General features: G+C 33.4%; 1 protein-coding gene and 1 long non-coding RNA gene across 2 annotated transcripts; both read left to right on the forward strand.

Annotated features, from left to right (window-relative positions):
- Positions 1-7,275: 7,275 nt before the first annotated feature.
- On the forward strand, positions 7,276-7,761 carry LOC104086543 (uncharacterized). Its single transcript, XM_009590833.1, has one exon. It carries the CDS (start codon positions 7,276-7,278, stop codon positions 7,759-7,761), a length of 486 nt encoding a protein of 161 aa, XP_009589128.1.
- A 2,857-nt stretch (positions 7,762-10,618) lies between these two features.
- On the forward strand, positions 10,619-14,161 carry LOC104086541 (uncharacterized). Its single transcript, XR_684121.4, has 4 exons — positions 10,619-10,801; positions 10,955-11,039; positions 12,032-12,090; positions 13,560-14,161. It is a non-coding gene; the product is annotated as an uncharacterized lncRNA (long non-coding RNA).
- Positions 14,162-17,119: the final 2,958 nt, after the last annotated feature.

Genomic DNA, 17,119 nt, shown 5'->3' on the forward strand with positions numbered 1-17,119 from the left:
TAAGAAACTAGCTATAAAACGAGAGTGCTTTAAAAAACCAACTTTTTAATCCTCATCGACGTATTGTTCCTCGTCCGAGAATTCTTCGTCCTCACTTGTTTGAGCTTCATCAGTTGATTCCTCGTCCTCATTTTCTATAATTGTTACTTCATTTATATCAACTTCTTCCAATATGCGTTCAGGATGTTCCAAATCATTTTCTAACTGATCGTCCACTATTTGGTGAACATTGGAGATATCGTTTTGATATGCAACATCTAACACATTCTCGACTTCCACCCTACCTACAGGCTTAGTTTTTATTACAACCCACCAATCGGACTTATTCCGCCGCAATGGATAAGGAGCATAATACACTTGCCTAACGTTATGTGCAATTATGAAAGGATCATAGCGATCATACTCCCTCGTATGATTAACCTCAATTATGTTGTATTGGTTGTGTACTCTTGTACCTCTTGTTGGATTTGGGTCAAACCACTTGCATCTAAAGAGTATCAATTTCTTATATGGCCAACCTGTATATTCTAGTTGTAATATTTCTTTGACCACACCATAATAATCAATATCTCCAACTTGGTTGCCATCACCACCTTGAACCCACACCCCGCTGTTGTTGCTATTTTTATTTTTAGAGCAATCCTCTGTATGAAACTTATAACCATTCACTACGTACTTAGACATTGTTGTGACCTGAAGTCCAGGTCCCCAAGATATATCTTTCAAAAATTGATTTACAACCATTATTTGGATTATTTACCTGCATAAAGTTAAAAAAATTCATAAGTTAGCACAACTTATGAACCAATTTTTATACATTCACTACATATATATATACACACTTACAAACTGTTTGAACCACATATTAAATCTCGTATATACAACATCATAGCCAAATTGACCCACGAAGTGACTGTGACATATCAAATATTTTTAGTAGTTGCATCAATATATAGTCACAGTAAATTTTACATTTTGATAACTAATAAATCAATACTTACTTGAGAAATGGTACAACTTCGGGACAATTTAGCAACACATGAAGTGTAGCTGACTTGTACTCCATATCACTCAAACTTCTCTTTCTAACATCCTTAGAACATCGGCCTGGTTGATTGAATATGGACATTGGTGGATATAATGGATCATTCACACATTCGACCGTGTGCCTATTGGGCCTATTCCTAGAACATGGCACGTTACTCTCAAAATAATAAGAACAAAAATGTGCAGTTTCCTTTGCAAGATAGGCTTCGCATATAGATCCTTCAATCTTATTCCTCTGCTTAACAAATTGTTTGCATTTGCCAATTGTCCTACATAATCTCATGTTAGCCAAGAACATTCAAATAAAATAGAATATTATATCAAACTTATAATATTACCTCTCAAAGGGATACATCTATCTATATTGAACAGGCCCTCCAAGTCGTGCCTCGTGTACAAGGTGTATTGGAAGGTGTTCCATCACATCAAAGAAACCATATGGGAATATTTTTTCCATCTTACTAGAAATTACACGGATGTTCTGGTCCATCCGAAGTAGGTATTCTTCCCTTAATGTGGTAGAACACAAGTCTTTGAAAAATAAACTAATCTCTGTGATGGGTTTCCAGATTCTTTCAGGCAAACCACAAAATGCAATAGGCACTAAGGTCTCCATAAAAACATGGCAGTCATGACTTTTCAAATGGCTCAACTTCCCTACCTCCATATCTATTTTTTTTCCAAGATTCGACGCATAACCCTCAGGCATCTTCAATTTTGTAACCCAATCACAAATTTGTCGTCTTTCCTCCAAAGTGAATGTGTAACTTGCTTTGGGCTTGAACACCTTACCATTGTTTGCTATCTGCAAGTATAATTGAGGCCGCATGTAATATTCTTGTAAGTCCATTCTAGCCTTCGGGTTATCTTTTGTCTTACCTTTAACATCCATCATTATGTTGAACAAATTATCAAAATAATTCTTCTCAATATGCATGACATCAAGGTTGTGTCGGAGAAGATTATCCTTCCAATAAGGACTCCCAAAATATACTCTGTTTCATCCAATTATGATTAACACCATATCCGGGGAATCTATAAGGTGGAGCCTCAGTAACTTTACTGAAGTTCTGGACCCTCTCCCAAATTTCCTCACCTGAAAGTATCGGAGGTAGAGAATCATATTCCACTTTATTCTTTTTGAATGCATTTTTCATCCTTCTAAACTCATGATCATCAGGAAATAATTGACGGTGACAATCAAACCATGATTGCATTCGGACATGTTTCAAAGTGAACACTTTACTATTTTCCATGCAGTAAGGACAAGCTAGCTTCCCAGCAGTCATCCACCCAGACAACATTCCATACGCAGGAAAATCATTAATAGTCCACATTAAATTAGCACGCAAATTAAAATTCTGCTTGGTTGATATGTCATATGTTTCAACACCATCATACCACAATTGTTTTAGCTCATCAATCAAAGGTTGCAAATATACATCAATCAAACATTTCGGATTACATGGATCGGGGATAATACAATTTAAGAATATATATGGACTAGTCATACACAACTCAGATGGTAGATTATAAGGTGTAAGAAAGACAGGCCAACATCAATATGGTGTCGCAGATATAGAAAAAGGCGTGAAGCCATCCGCACACAGACCTAACCGAATGTTCCTTGGTTCACTAGCAAAATCTGGATATGTCCTATCAAAGTGCTTCCAAGCTTCTCCATCTGAAGGATGACACATAACACCAGGTGGTCTTCTATTTTCAAAGTGCCATCTCATATGAGGAGCAGAACTCATCGACGCATATAACCTCTTTAACCTAGGTATAAGAGGTAAATAATGCATCGCCTTGACAGTGACCATATTCCCGCTGGAAAGCCTCTTGAAACGAGGCTTTTTACAAAATTTACAACTGTCTAAAGTTGCATCATCTTTATAATATAACTTGCAACCATCTTCACAACAATCAATTCTCATTGACGAAAGTCCTAACTTAGAAACCAATCTCTTTGCCTTATAGAAATCACCAGGTAAGTTGATATTAGGGTCAACTAGTTCACTCATAAGGTCAATGAAAGAGTCCATGGCTGCTTGAAAAATATTCCAATTCGATTTGATACTTAGTAATCTAACTGCAACAGACAGCTCAGAGTGCGGACTTCCTTCACGTAGTGTACGACTAGCTTCCTCTAACTGTTCATAAAAATATTTTGCGTCATCATTAGGAGTTTGTTCAACATTTTCATTGGGCTCACCCCCGAAGTGCACCCCAAAAGCATCCGCAACCATATCCTGAATTCTAGAATCAAGATTTGTATTCTCCACCGACCTACTACTTTTACCAACAACCATGTTATGAAATATCCCACGGCTACCATCGATCTCTCCATGATTAGTCCACACAAAGTAATTCTCTATAAACCCCTTCCTATAAAGATGAAGCTTAACTTCCTCCGATTTTTTAAACTTCATACAATCGCACCTGACACAAGGGCACCTAATTACTCCTTCACTTTGGTATGGTGGAAGTGACATTGCATGTCTAATAAAGTCATCAACCCCTTCTACAAAATCCTCCCGCAATCCCCGCCGATTAGGATAATTTCTATTGTACATCCAAGTACGATGTTCCATCTATACAAATAAAACAAGAACAAATTAATTTATTCTACAATTATAAATTAATTATATCTTTTTTAGTTAATTCAAGATAATTATTTTTTTCTAATTACACCAATTTATATCCTAAAAGTTCAATTCATATCCAAAAGGTCCAATTCATATCTTAAAAGTTCAATTCATATCCTAAAAGTTCAATTCACAAGAACAAATCCTAAAAACTAAAATTTCAATTCATATCCTACGAGTTTAAACATAAACTAACTAAACTAAAGAAATTCAACCCATACCCTAAAAGTTCGATTCACAAGAATAAATTAATTTATTCTACAATTATAAATTAATTATATCTTTTTTAGTTAATTCAAGATAATTATTTTTTCCTAATTACACCAATTTATATCCTAAAAGTTCAATTCATATCCAAAAGGTCCAATTCATATCTTAAAAGTTCAAATCATATCCTAAAAGTTCAATTCACAAGAACAAATCCTAAAAACTAAAATTTCAATTCATATCCTACGAGTTTAAGGTGCGGCGACGGCGAGGGCTGGGCGGTGGCAACGCGGGGTGGGGAATGTGATTTATGTGAGAGAAATAGAGAAGGAGAGGGGAAGGTTTTGAGTGAGGGAAAATCTGAAGAGAGGGGAATTTTTTTAGAGAAATGGGGGTTTCCCCCATTTTTCAATTCTCTGATTTCAGAATTACCGACCAAAGTTGGTCGGTAATTTTGGTCGGTACATTAAGTGTTGACCGTTTGACCAAAAACCGACCAACTTTGGTCGGTTTTTTTTTTTTTTAAAAATAAATTCTTTTTTTTGTGTGTTTTTTTTTCTTAAACTATTATAAACTATAAAACAATATTATAAACTACAAGCATTTATTTTATTTAACTATGTAATTATTATAAATAATTATAAACTATAAGCATAATCTTTATAAATAATTATATTAACTATTTAATTTTAATAAATTATAATAGCATCTATCTAAGTAAATTTTCTAAGTTATAATTAAGTATGTGAGTAATTTCTCACACACACACATACACTATATTGTAATTGATGCTAATAACTTCTTTTTTCATTCGTTCATCACTAATAATGCATGACATAGATTAATCGATATATAGGTCGAGACGTTTTGATGAATCATCGATTAATATTCATCGATACATCTAAGTAAGTTATAAGTCGATGAATCAATTTACAAATAGATATATTTGATGATAAAGTATATATACTAATTAGTATCTTCCTAAGTCTATCCCTAAAAGAACCCGATCTTGTGGTCCTAGCGCTTCGTGTTCTATATATATATATATATATATATATATATATATATATATATATATATATATATACACACACAAACACACTTCACTGTAATACTTTAACTATATATATAGCTTGTTATAGTATATGTTAGTGTGTATATATATAGCTTGTTAAAGTTTGACCATGTTTGACCTATTAATTTAACTCGTTTACTTAATACTAATAGCTTCTTTCGTTTATTTAATTTGTGATCCATATATATATATATATATATATATATATATATATATATATATATATATATATATGTCAAAGATGTTTAGTATTAATTCTTTTATTTTTCATTCATTCATCACTAATAATGCATGGCATAGCTAGATTAATCGATATAAGTCGAGACGTTTTGTTTTTACTATTAGTCGATATAGGTCAAACGTTTTGTTTTTAATATTCATCGATGCATCTAAGTAAGTTATAAGTCGATGAATCAATTTACAAATAGCATGTTATATATAGTATATGTTAGTGTATTCATTTTTTGTATTACAAAAGTGTTAACGAATTACATTTATATTATATAGATAGTAAATATAAAAGTAATTTGAAAGTTTGATCAATGTTGACGTAATAACCGACCAACTTTGGTCGGTTATTTTCCAGAAAATAACAATTACCGACCAAAGTTGGTCGGTAAATGCTTCTCCTACATTAACCGACCAACATTGGTCGGTAATTTTAAATATAAATTCTTAAATATTATAAAATATTTTAAATAATAAAATAATTATTAAATTTTAAAAAATTGGATCCAGATTACCGACCAACGTTGGTCGGTAATCCAAAATTTTCTTGTCTGACCAGCTGGGTCAATTCGTTGACCAATTTACCGACCAACGTTGGTCGTTATTTAGTTTTAAAAAAATATAAAAAAAAAATTTCCCAGTTTCCGTCCAACCTGGACGGTTTTTGGTCGCTTTTTTTGACCGACCAACGTTGGTCGGAAATAGTTGGTCGATTTTTAGCAGATTTTTAGTAGTGATTGTTCCATTCCTATTTTTAGGGCTAGGGCACCCCTCATTTTCCTTCTCAACTTCCCTCCCATTCCTATTGGTTCTACTTATTATCTCTTTGACTGGTTTCATGATCGGACCTACCCTCTTAGGTCTTCCTCGACCTCCCATGCCGGCGAGGCGCACGTTAGTTCACCATCGGTGTGCTGAGACGAGCATTTTTAGAGAGAGAAATTAGAGAAAAAATCACAATCTATTTTTTAGAGCGTTCTTCTTCATTATCCTCTGAAATATTGTCTATAACTTCATTTTTTTTCAAACTTGTTGGTTTTACTATTTGAAGGAATTCAAATTCGGGTTGGTTGCAAAAAAGAGGAGAGCTTTAGAAAAATAGCTCTGAAATACCACTATATGAATACAATTTCAAATACACCACACAAATTGATATTACTCCCTTTGTCCTAATTTATATGTCATAATTTATTTTTTAGTGTCTAGAAAAAATATCATATTTAATTTTTAGAAAAAATCTAACTTATACATCTACTTTAATGAAATCATGCTTTATCGCCACACAAATATTTATGATTTATTTTATATTAAATTCCAAAAATATTTTTTATTTTTTAAACTTTGTATATGGCCAAACACATCCATATAAATTGAGACAGATGAATTAGTGAAGAGCAACACATTAACCAAGTTTTTTTTTTCTCCCAACCCCACCATGAAAATGAAACTAAAGCGTTGAAAATTTGAAGAAAAAGTGAAGAAAAACTTCCACACCACTTGGCCATACCCACCTAAATATTTGCCAACACATTCCCACGGATTTAACAGGTCAGTCCCCACGTACATTAATGCGTCTTACATAGTAAACCTTCTGCTAAGAAACAACTTTATAAATATAACAATTTCGAAGAAGAAAAATAACAAGAAATAGGAAACCTTGAAACTCTTCCTTGTCCATGTATATTTTCACTACAAGAAAAACAAAGATTACTATCTGAATATTTCACAATTTATTCATTTTGTGATAGAATTCGTCAACGTATAAATGGAATCTGTGACGAATTTTTGACGGTTTTATTCTTCTTCGCTAATTTTTTGGAGACAACCGATTTTGTGACGCAACTACATATCCAGTGTAATCGCACAAGTGAAGTCTAAGGAAGATAGTGAGTACGCAGACCTTAGAGCAGATAGACATACGGTCTTTGATAGATGGGTAGCTTTCTTGATATATATAAATAAAACTCTTCATTGTTATTTCCTCAATTCATAAACTCTTCATAATATTATCAACTCAAACCAAGAAATCACAATCTAAAACCATTCCATTTTAAATTCTTCATTTTTTCTATGGGGAACTTTATTTCTTGCACTACTTCACCAAGGACAAGAAATTCAAGAGCAGCTAGGGTTATTCTACCGAATGGACAAATCCAACAGTTTCGTGAGATAGTAAAAGCAGCTGAACTTATGTTGGAATATCCAAACTCCTTCTTAGTAAACTCTTGCTCGTTGATCATCGGCCGACGGTTTTCCGCCTTGTCGGCCGATGAAGACTTGGAGTTTGGTAATATTTACCTTATGTTTCCTATGAAGAGGGTGAATTCTGTGATCACGGAGAAAGATGTGGAAGTTTTTATGATGGCGGCAAACTCAGCGCTAGCACCCGTACAAATACCAGATAACTCGTCGAGAAAAGGGGTTGAATGGTCAGGTTTGAATTTGAATGAATTAGAAGGTTTTATGGGAGGGCAAGAATTTAGGTATTGGGTGTCATGCAGATCTAGGAAGCCTTTGTTGGAGACAATTATAGAAGAACCATTTCGTTCAACATAGTGAAGTTTTAGTTGTCTTCTAAGGAGTTCGACCAGTTATTTGGTAGATTATAATTCTCTTAATTTATTTTATTTTCTTTAAATATTTTTCCATCATTACTTAGGGGGATTGGGAGAGAAGGGAAAAGGGGATGATGTTGCGGCAAAGAATTTTAAATATCAAACAATAATGTGTATTATAGTCCAAGGTATAATTGTATATCGCATGTTAACTTTGGCGGTGTTGGTAATGAAAATCTCTCTGGCTAAACAAGTCTATACTAGTGAACTTAGCTTGTGGATTAGTATATGATTGGTGTTTCTCCTAATGCAAAACAAGAAAACAATATAAGAGACAAATCAGAAAGGAAAATTATATTTATGATATAAGTGTTGGTGAGAGTCAACACATAGGTATCATTTAAGTGTTCGTAGGTTGATTGGACACTACATTTATTTTCTTACAAAATTAAAAATAGAACCAGGGAACTTTCATAGAGAAAGATGAATGCAGTTCCATAAACCGTGGCTAAAAGTTAAATATATTGTAAATTATGGTTGTATTTTAAATAGCACCATTAGAAATGGTTACCTGGTGTCATTTCAACAAGAGACTACTAGGCATGGACTCACTCAAGAACTTTTAACCCAAATAGCTGTTCACCTAATTTCTTAAATTAAAGATAGTCGGTGGATATATAATACATGTAAAATTTATGTATAATATGTGTGTACATGTATATAATCAATGTAAAATCTATATATAACGGCGAGAAAAAAAAAGTAAACAACTTATCTCACCGGCTATTTGTGTAACAATCCCTTTCTGCTGTTTGTATCTTATTGTGGTCGGCATGATGGAAGCCCAGGTCATATATTTTCTAGCTATCCATTTAATAAGCTTAACTACTGTACTAACTCTAACAAAGCCCATTACACAAGCCTCAGAAACATCACATTGTAGAAATGGCACTAGATAGCAACTCTAAAGTGTTGCTATTTAGGAGTTAGTCGATGCTTGAAGTTAAAATTTCAGGATAAAATAAATACTGACTAATCTCTAAATAGCATTCTGAGAATGAATCTCTGTGCACTTGCCCCAACATCATTTCTGAATGTTATTTGTTTTTCCTTAAAACTCCGCGCCGAATCAAATTACGCTAGGAATAAGAGAGCGCGTAATTTTTAACTTATCTATAAGATAATATACCCAAGTAGTATATTAGAGCTCTTATTTACATATGTTGTACTGAATTGGTCATGCCTTACGCATTCCTCATGTGAATATTATTAGAGGAAATTTTTAAAAAGCACTACAATTTCATAGCTATTTATAATTTGCAAGTATTGTTTCAATATTTGTCATTCACGGCAAATCTTCCCTTTCCGGACGTCTGTATTTACTGTATTTGTTCGTTCAACGAATACATCCTGTATTAACTAATACAACTTGTATCAACTCTATTCGTTCGCGCAACGAATACAACCAAGACAAAATATAAAAATACAAGAGTATATACAAGAATACATACAACAAAAATATAGGGGTGAAATCCATTATTATTTCTGAATAGGGAGTCCATTACATGAATTTCTTTATTATTCCTCCGATAGCATGAAAGACAAGGAAACGAGATAATACAACAGAAATACTGAAATTATAGTGAATTACTTAGGCGTAGTAAGGATCTGTAGCAGAGTTGTTGCCACTAAACACAAAGGCATTTACCATTTTTTAATTTGCCAAACACCTATTATCACTAGTTATACCATAGTAACTACAAGTACAACAAAGCCAGCAATCACTGCAGTCGCTGCTGGAAGTACGTCAACTTCTTAAACAAGTCGCAAGTTGTGGGAGAAATCACTTCTTGAGTCCCGAGAAATCATGATCAGCATCTAGTGAAGCTATAGCTTGTGTCTTTGATATCCACTGCATATTAACTGAAAAATATTACTGTCGTTATTAGTAAAATAAAATTATGAGTAATATAACATAAAGAATACACATTTAAATATCATGCATAGAACAACATGCACATTCATGTATATATACAGGCATACAAAATATGTCATAGTCATATATATAACGGTATTATAGAACAACAACAACAACCCAGTATAATCCCACTAGTGGGGTCTGAGAAGGGTAGTGCGTACGCAGACCTTACCCCTACCCTAGGGTAGAGAAGCTGTTTCCGATAGACCCTCGGCTCCCTTCCTTCAAGAACTCCTCACTTTGCTCTTGGCGTAACTCGAACTCACAACCTCTTGGTTGGAAGTAGAGGGTGCTCACCACTAGAGATAAAGAAAAATAAATACTCACTAGTAGTTGCCATGCAGGGGCGGAGCTTCAGTAGTGGGTGCGGGTTCGGGCGAACCCAGTAACTTTTTCCGGAACTCTGTATTTGTATTGAAATATTTACTAAATCTATATAAATATATACTGCCGAACCCAATAACAAAAGAGGTCTTGGTTCAACGGTAAGGGTTATGGGTTCGCTGGGAAAGATGGGGGTTTGATTCCCGCTTAAAGAAGAGTTTTATTTTAAAATTTAGAACCCACAGTACTACAAAATTTGCAACAATCTTTTAGCAACAACAATGATATTGTTGCTAAATACTAATAAATGGCAACAACTTTATTTAGTTATTGCTATATCATAGAACTTTTAACCAAAAAACTTTTCTTGTTGGCTAACGTTTTAATTTTGTTGCCATAACGTTTTAGGTAATATAACAATTTTAAGATATAAATAAATCGGCAACAATAAATTATCAATGTTGCCAAAAGTATTTTTCTTGTGGGTAAAATATTTTTTTTTTTTCAACAACTTGTTTGACTTGTGGCCAAAAGAATATTTAGCTCTTTCTCAATTTTCAGCAAAAAACAAACGCGGCAAACTTCATTCCGTTTTTCCTCCTGCATCCTTCCCCCTTTTTATTTTCGTTTTGGCTCTCACCTTCCCCAATTTGTTCAACCCTTCCACTCGTGCTTTGAGTTACGAGGTTCAAATGAGCAACAACCTTTTCTTCCGGTGCTTTGACTATTGCTTGAAATTGTAAGCTCTTTCATCTCTATTTTCAGTTGTTTCTAATTTAGGGTTTCAATTCTTTGAATGCTTCGATTTAGGTTTTGAGTTAGGAGGTCCTAACCAGGGTCGGCGCTTTCTCAAAGCAAAAACTAGGGCATCAAATAAACCATTTTCTTGCAGGTTCTAAATAAAGATAGTGTGGTCCATCCACATCAGTACTTAGAGCTCCATTCCAGTTCTAATCAATGGTCTCATGCCTTATTCGGTTGGTTATTCTATTTTACTTTTTTTCTTAAAAATATTATGTTCTTTTCTATTGATTGATAGATTCACAAGCAGATTGTGACTATAATTTTATATTTTTTGTTATATTTATGCTTTTTGGAATTGGGATAGATGTAGATTTTAGCATCTGCTTTGGCTATATTTTTGAGGTTGTAATACTCCTAAAGAATAGGTTACTTCTGACTTTGCGGACGGAAGTCTCTCTTTGGTTGTGGTATTTTGATTCCCACATCTAACTGTAAAAGGTTCTGTCTATATTCGTTTCTTTAATATTTATGTTAGAGAATTGATTTAATGCATTTCAATTGTACTGATTCTATCCTTATTAGTGATGGAAACTCAGAGTGAAAATTGTTACATTTGGTGATCTGAGTATTACTATCAACTATTCATCTTAAGGAAGATGTCATATTTGTATCTCTGGTTTCAATGGACTTGTCGAGTTCCAAGGGATTGGATATTTTATGAGATTAGGTGTTATCTGTTCTCTTAGTAAATTTGGTGAAATCTAACAATTACTGTGATGTTAACTAGGAGCTTAACAAGATTAGTTGCCTTGTTGAAATTAAAATTCTAGTGATCTTTCTGTTCCTTGGTTTTATCGATAAATCTTAGTGTCTTGCACCGAAGAATTTTAAGGTTCAAGAAGTAATTCCTTTTTTACAGAAAGGTAATTATATTATAAAGCTAGCACTAAGGAAGTGTTGTAGTATTTGTTTTGCCTAAAGTGTTGTAGTAATTACAAATGAGCAAAAAACCAGAAGAACAAACTTTTTCCAATATTACAGGGATTTCAAGAAATAAATCTTTGTGTTTTACATCCATAAAGCCTTATTTGTGCTACCAATTATCATTCATTCACTATTTTTTAATAAATTGCTAGGGCCAGTTAGTAGTTCCACTTGTATATTTGTGTATAATTGCTCTTGAATTATCTATACTACCAATTATACTTTCCTCCTTTATTCTCAGGATATCACAAGTGCGGAGAGAAAAACTCTTGCTAATAAACATGAGATGGAGAAAGTGAGGTAATACTCTGCTTTAATAGAAATATTTATTGTTTAATGTGCAGTAGAGATTTAAACACATGTAAAGAAATATTCATGAGTTAATCAATAAGAAATTAAACCTTTGATCTGCAAAGAGAAATCAGTACAAAATGCAACAGTTCATAGTATATGTTTCCTTGACCCCTAAGCCCAGTTTTTACAAGTCAATCAGTTTGTAGATAATTGTCTTAAATATTTGAAAAGTTGATCTCCTGATTTATCTAAAGATCACTTAGTCATTTACAATTCTCATTGTATTCACCAGTACTTGTTTTGAGAAAAAACATCTTAACTTAGCATAAAGTAAGAAATTGCTCTTTACAAATTTCATATATAGATAATTTGGTTCTTTCTGTAGTAGCTTGAGTGGATATTTCTCTAATCACATAGGAATATTAGTTAAAGATTTCAAACCATGGCCTACCTTTATCTTTCTTTATGTTAGGCAGTTTAGGAGGAAACTCAAGGGAAAAGGCTATTGTCTCTATTCTGACACTTTCAATTACTGAATGCATCTCTTTTTCCTTATGATGGTCCAATATTTCTTGCAACTTATAATTTTGATTATGGCATGACTGTTGTACATGTTTCCGGTAGAGTTGGTCTTACTATGTAATTTCAAACGCACAACTAGTTAAGTCTATTCATTTTTTAAAAACTAACTCTGTTCAATCTATAGTTTTTTTTGTTGGTCCGCTATATTTTATATCTTGGACATTGCCTATATAGCTAGTAATACTGAATTCTTTCGAGTGTACTACTCATAGTTTCCTTTCTATTTCACCAAGCTATTTGAGGATTCTTGATTTTGTCAATGAATTGGAAAAACTATGGAGGAGATTGAAATTGATGGAACCAGTGTCATATAGTGAATTGTATCTTTTGTTTCCCCTACTCTGTTTTACTGCCTTCATATTTTTGCTACCATTTATACTTATTGATCTTATAGTGCTATATTTTGGAAGAAGTGGATGAGGCAAGTCCTACAAGTTATACTAAGTAACTTTATCTTTCATATAAACAGCAAATATTTTGTCTGTATGCACAAATGAGTCTATTTACTTGAATCAATCTTTGTATGGTATTTGGTTTGACTACAGTATTGTATCTTTGGGAGTATTTAGTAGGTTTTGGTACATTAACTTTGTTTGGGGGAGCATTCAGTTTTGATGTGAAATATTTGAATGATTTACAACTCAATTTATTCAATTCTATTTGAAGTAGTTCTCTTGATCTGATAATTTTGAAACTTATATTCAATTTTCTTTTAGCTAAATGTTTATATACAACATTTTGTAGAATTTAAATTTTTCAGTGGTGAAGTAGTTGCAATGTTTAGTAAGTTGACTATAGGCATATTTGGTTCCCTCTTTTTCTCTATTAATTATAGTTTTGTACTTTACAACTTCTTTTTATCAATATGTAATTATATTTATCTTCTTTTGTAGGATGGACATGTTTAAATTATCATTGCTGGAAATATGGTTCGTGCGGTGCAAAAAGTTGTTGGAAGAAGATTTGTTTATGGGGTGCGATTTGTGAAATATTATGATATTGATACACATGCGGTGATATAAGGGTGGTTTGAAACGCGTGGCTAGTAAGGGAACTACTAGAAGTCATGCGGTGATATAAGGTCAGGGTGTTGAAATGCATGCGGTGAGATAAGGGTGGCTTGAAACGCATGATTAGTAGGGAAACTATTAGAAGCCATGCGGTGTGATAAGGGTGGCTAAAAACACGGGATGCTATTTCGGGAAAAAAATGATTTCTTTAAAATTAAATGTGAAGGCTCCCGCAGTGATATAAGGAAATGAGATATTGTGAATTTATTTATGATTTGGGACTACAAGGAGGTACCTCGGGAGTGCCCTTTTGTTGATATTTCTCTATGGTTGCACTTGCCTTTGGTTATTTTATTTTTCCGAAATTTTTAAAATTTTTGTGTTTTTCGTGATGTATTATTTCATCTAATATTAAGTGTTTTGTATTTCTTGAGGTATTGTGTTGACCTCGACTTTTTCGTACGAGACTTTGTATTTTTGGGTTAGACTTGTTTTGATGATTGAGTTGTTTTTAAATAAAAGAAAAAAATACTAATATGTTTTAAATTTAATAAAAATTTTATCCAAACCAGTAGTTTATCTGATGTTTCATTTTATTTGAAATGTTATTTTCTCCACCCAAATGATTCTAAAATAAATTCATTCATTTATTGATTTCTTACTTGATTTAAAGATTTTCTAACCTTACTTTATTGTAAAATAAATTGATCATGTGGATCTTATATACATTGAGATTATTGGCACGTGAGTTGTCCGTGCAGTTGAGATATGAAATGAGGGCACGAGGTGCCGGAAAAATATGATGATTTAATTATGGGCACAAAGTGCAGTGGAGATATGAAAAATGGGCTGAGACCCGTGTTTATGAAAAACATGAAAATGGGCTGAGACTCGTATTTTTATGATTTTGAAATGAGGTATCACATGGTGACTTTTTAATCGAAAGAATTATATTCAAAATATTTATTTGAAAGGATTTTTATTCGTAAGAATTATATGTGAAAGATAATTAATTGATGAACTTGATTTAACTAGGTGTAATTATATTTATTAATTGTTGAGCGATATTAAATGGTAATCTTATTGTCTTACTGTGCATATCATTGATTGTTTTATGTTGCCTTGTTGTGATATCACTGGTTGAGTTGTTGTTATCATTGCTAGTTATTTTTCAGTACTATTGTATACTGCTAGATTGCACAAGGTATTAGACTAGTGAGTGTCTTGACTGTACCTCGTCTCTACTCCATTGAGGTTAGCCTTGATACTTACTGGGCACCGCTGTGTTGTGCTCACTCTACACTTCTGCATATTTTGTGCAGAGCCAGGTATTGAAGATAACAGACTTGAGCAGAGTTAAAGCGAGATCGTAAGGATTCAAGGTAGAGCTGCTTGGTCGTCGCAGTCCCTTGGAGTCCTTTCATTCCATTGTACTGTTAACTTGTAATCAAACAGTATTGTATATTCGATCCTCCTGATCATTCTATGTATTCAGTTAGAACTCGTGACTCAGTACTACCAGTCTTGGGAGGTTGTATATTGTAATTATTTTCGTTATTAGTTTTGATTATTTATTTAATTAAAAAAAATGGCTTCAAAAATGCAATAGAAATCGGCTTACCTAGTCTTAGAGACTAGGTGCCATCACGACTCCTGTGGTGGGATTTTGGATCGTGAAAAATATATCCATTTCAATCAATTCTTATAAAAGAAATTTCTCCAATAAATGCAATAATTAATATAAAACTATAAGACAACAAGCATTCAATAATTATGATTTAATTATGAAACAAATAATGACAAATAGCAAATTATTATGGAAATCAGGGAGAAAATAGGCAGTTTAATATTTAATATGCTAAATGTCAAATAACAATTAAAACACATAATTCAAATAGCATGTAACAATTAATGCAGGAATTCAAGAATTAATATATGACAAAGAATAGGAGAGAAATAATTATTATAATAATTAATTTATGATTTAAAACAATTTATGATTTTTCAAGTAAGTAGGCAAACAATTAATTTCACGACGTATAGACACTCGTCACCTCGCCTATACACCGTTCACATGCTTTTCACATAACAAATAATTTAAGGGTTCTATTCAAGTCAAGGTTAACCACGACACTTACCTCGTTTTGCAAATTCCAATCAATTACTCGACCACAACGTTTCCTTTTAAATGTGTCTCCAAAAGATTCAAATCTATTCACAAACAATTCGATATACTCAATACGAATCATAGGAATTAATTCCATATGAATTTACAAATTTTCCGGATAAAAATCTAAAATTTATTTAAATATTCGATAGTGGGACCCACGTCTCAAATCCCGAAAAAAATTGCAAAATCCGAACACCCGTTCTACTACGAGTTCAACCATACAAAAATTATCCAATTCCGATATCAAATGGACCTTCAAATCTTAATTTTTTATTTTTGGAAGATTTTATAAAAATCTGATTTTTCTTCCATAAATTCACGGATTCATGATATAAATGAGTATGAAATCATGAAATATAATCAATATAGGATAAGGAACACTTACCCCAATGTTTTCCCATGAAAATCGCACAAGAATCGCCTTACCCGAGCTCAAAAATGAAAAGGAGTTGAAAATGGGTCGTAACTCCATTTCCAGAACTTAAGTTCTATTTCTGGGATTTTTACTCATCGTGATCGCGAAAATTCGTTCGCGATCGCGTAGAACAACTTTTGCCCAGGTTCATTTTACTCTTCGCGATTGCGGGAATGGCTTCGCGATCGCGAAGCACATTTTGGTTGCACAAACTTTTAACTCTACGCGATCGCGTAAATGCTCATGCGATCGCGGAGTACATTTTTCCAGCCTTACGCGATCGCGTAAATGCTCATGCGATCACGGAGCACAATTGACGTGCCTAGCTCCTGCCTTCCTTCCTTCAACGCGATCGTATCTGGTCCCTTGCGTTCGCAGTGCACTCGAAGTTTACCTTCCGTGATCGCGTGCCTATATTCGCAAACGCGAAGGGTAAAACTCACTACATACAATTTACTCTTCGCGATCGCGAAGCACAATGCACCAGATAACAGCAGAAGCTCAAAAACCAGATTTTCTAAGTTGAAAATCATCCCGTAGCCTATCCAAAACTCACCCCAGCCCTCGGGGCTCCAAACCAAACATGCACACAAGTCCTAAAACATCATACGAACTTGCTCGCGTGATCAAATCTCCAAAATAACACCTAGAACTATGAATCGGGCATCAAATCAAAGGAAATTTTTAAGATAATTAACTCCAAACGCAGTTTGACCAAATGAATCGGACGTCTGAATCACGTCAAATCAACTCCGATTCTCACCAAATTCGGCAGACAAGTCATAAATATTATAGTGGACCTATACCGGGCTCCGAAACCAAAATACGGACCCGAGGTCAATAAATCCAACATTAGTA

This window comes from Nicotiana tomentosiformis, chromosome 6 (genome assembly GCF_000390325.3).
Source record: "Nicotiana tomentosiformis chromosome 6, ASM39032v3, whole genome shotgun sequence".
Lineage (NCBI taxonomy): Eukaryota > Viridiplantae > Streptophyta > Magnoliopsida > Solanales > Solanaceae > Nicotiana > Nicotiana tomentosiformis.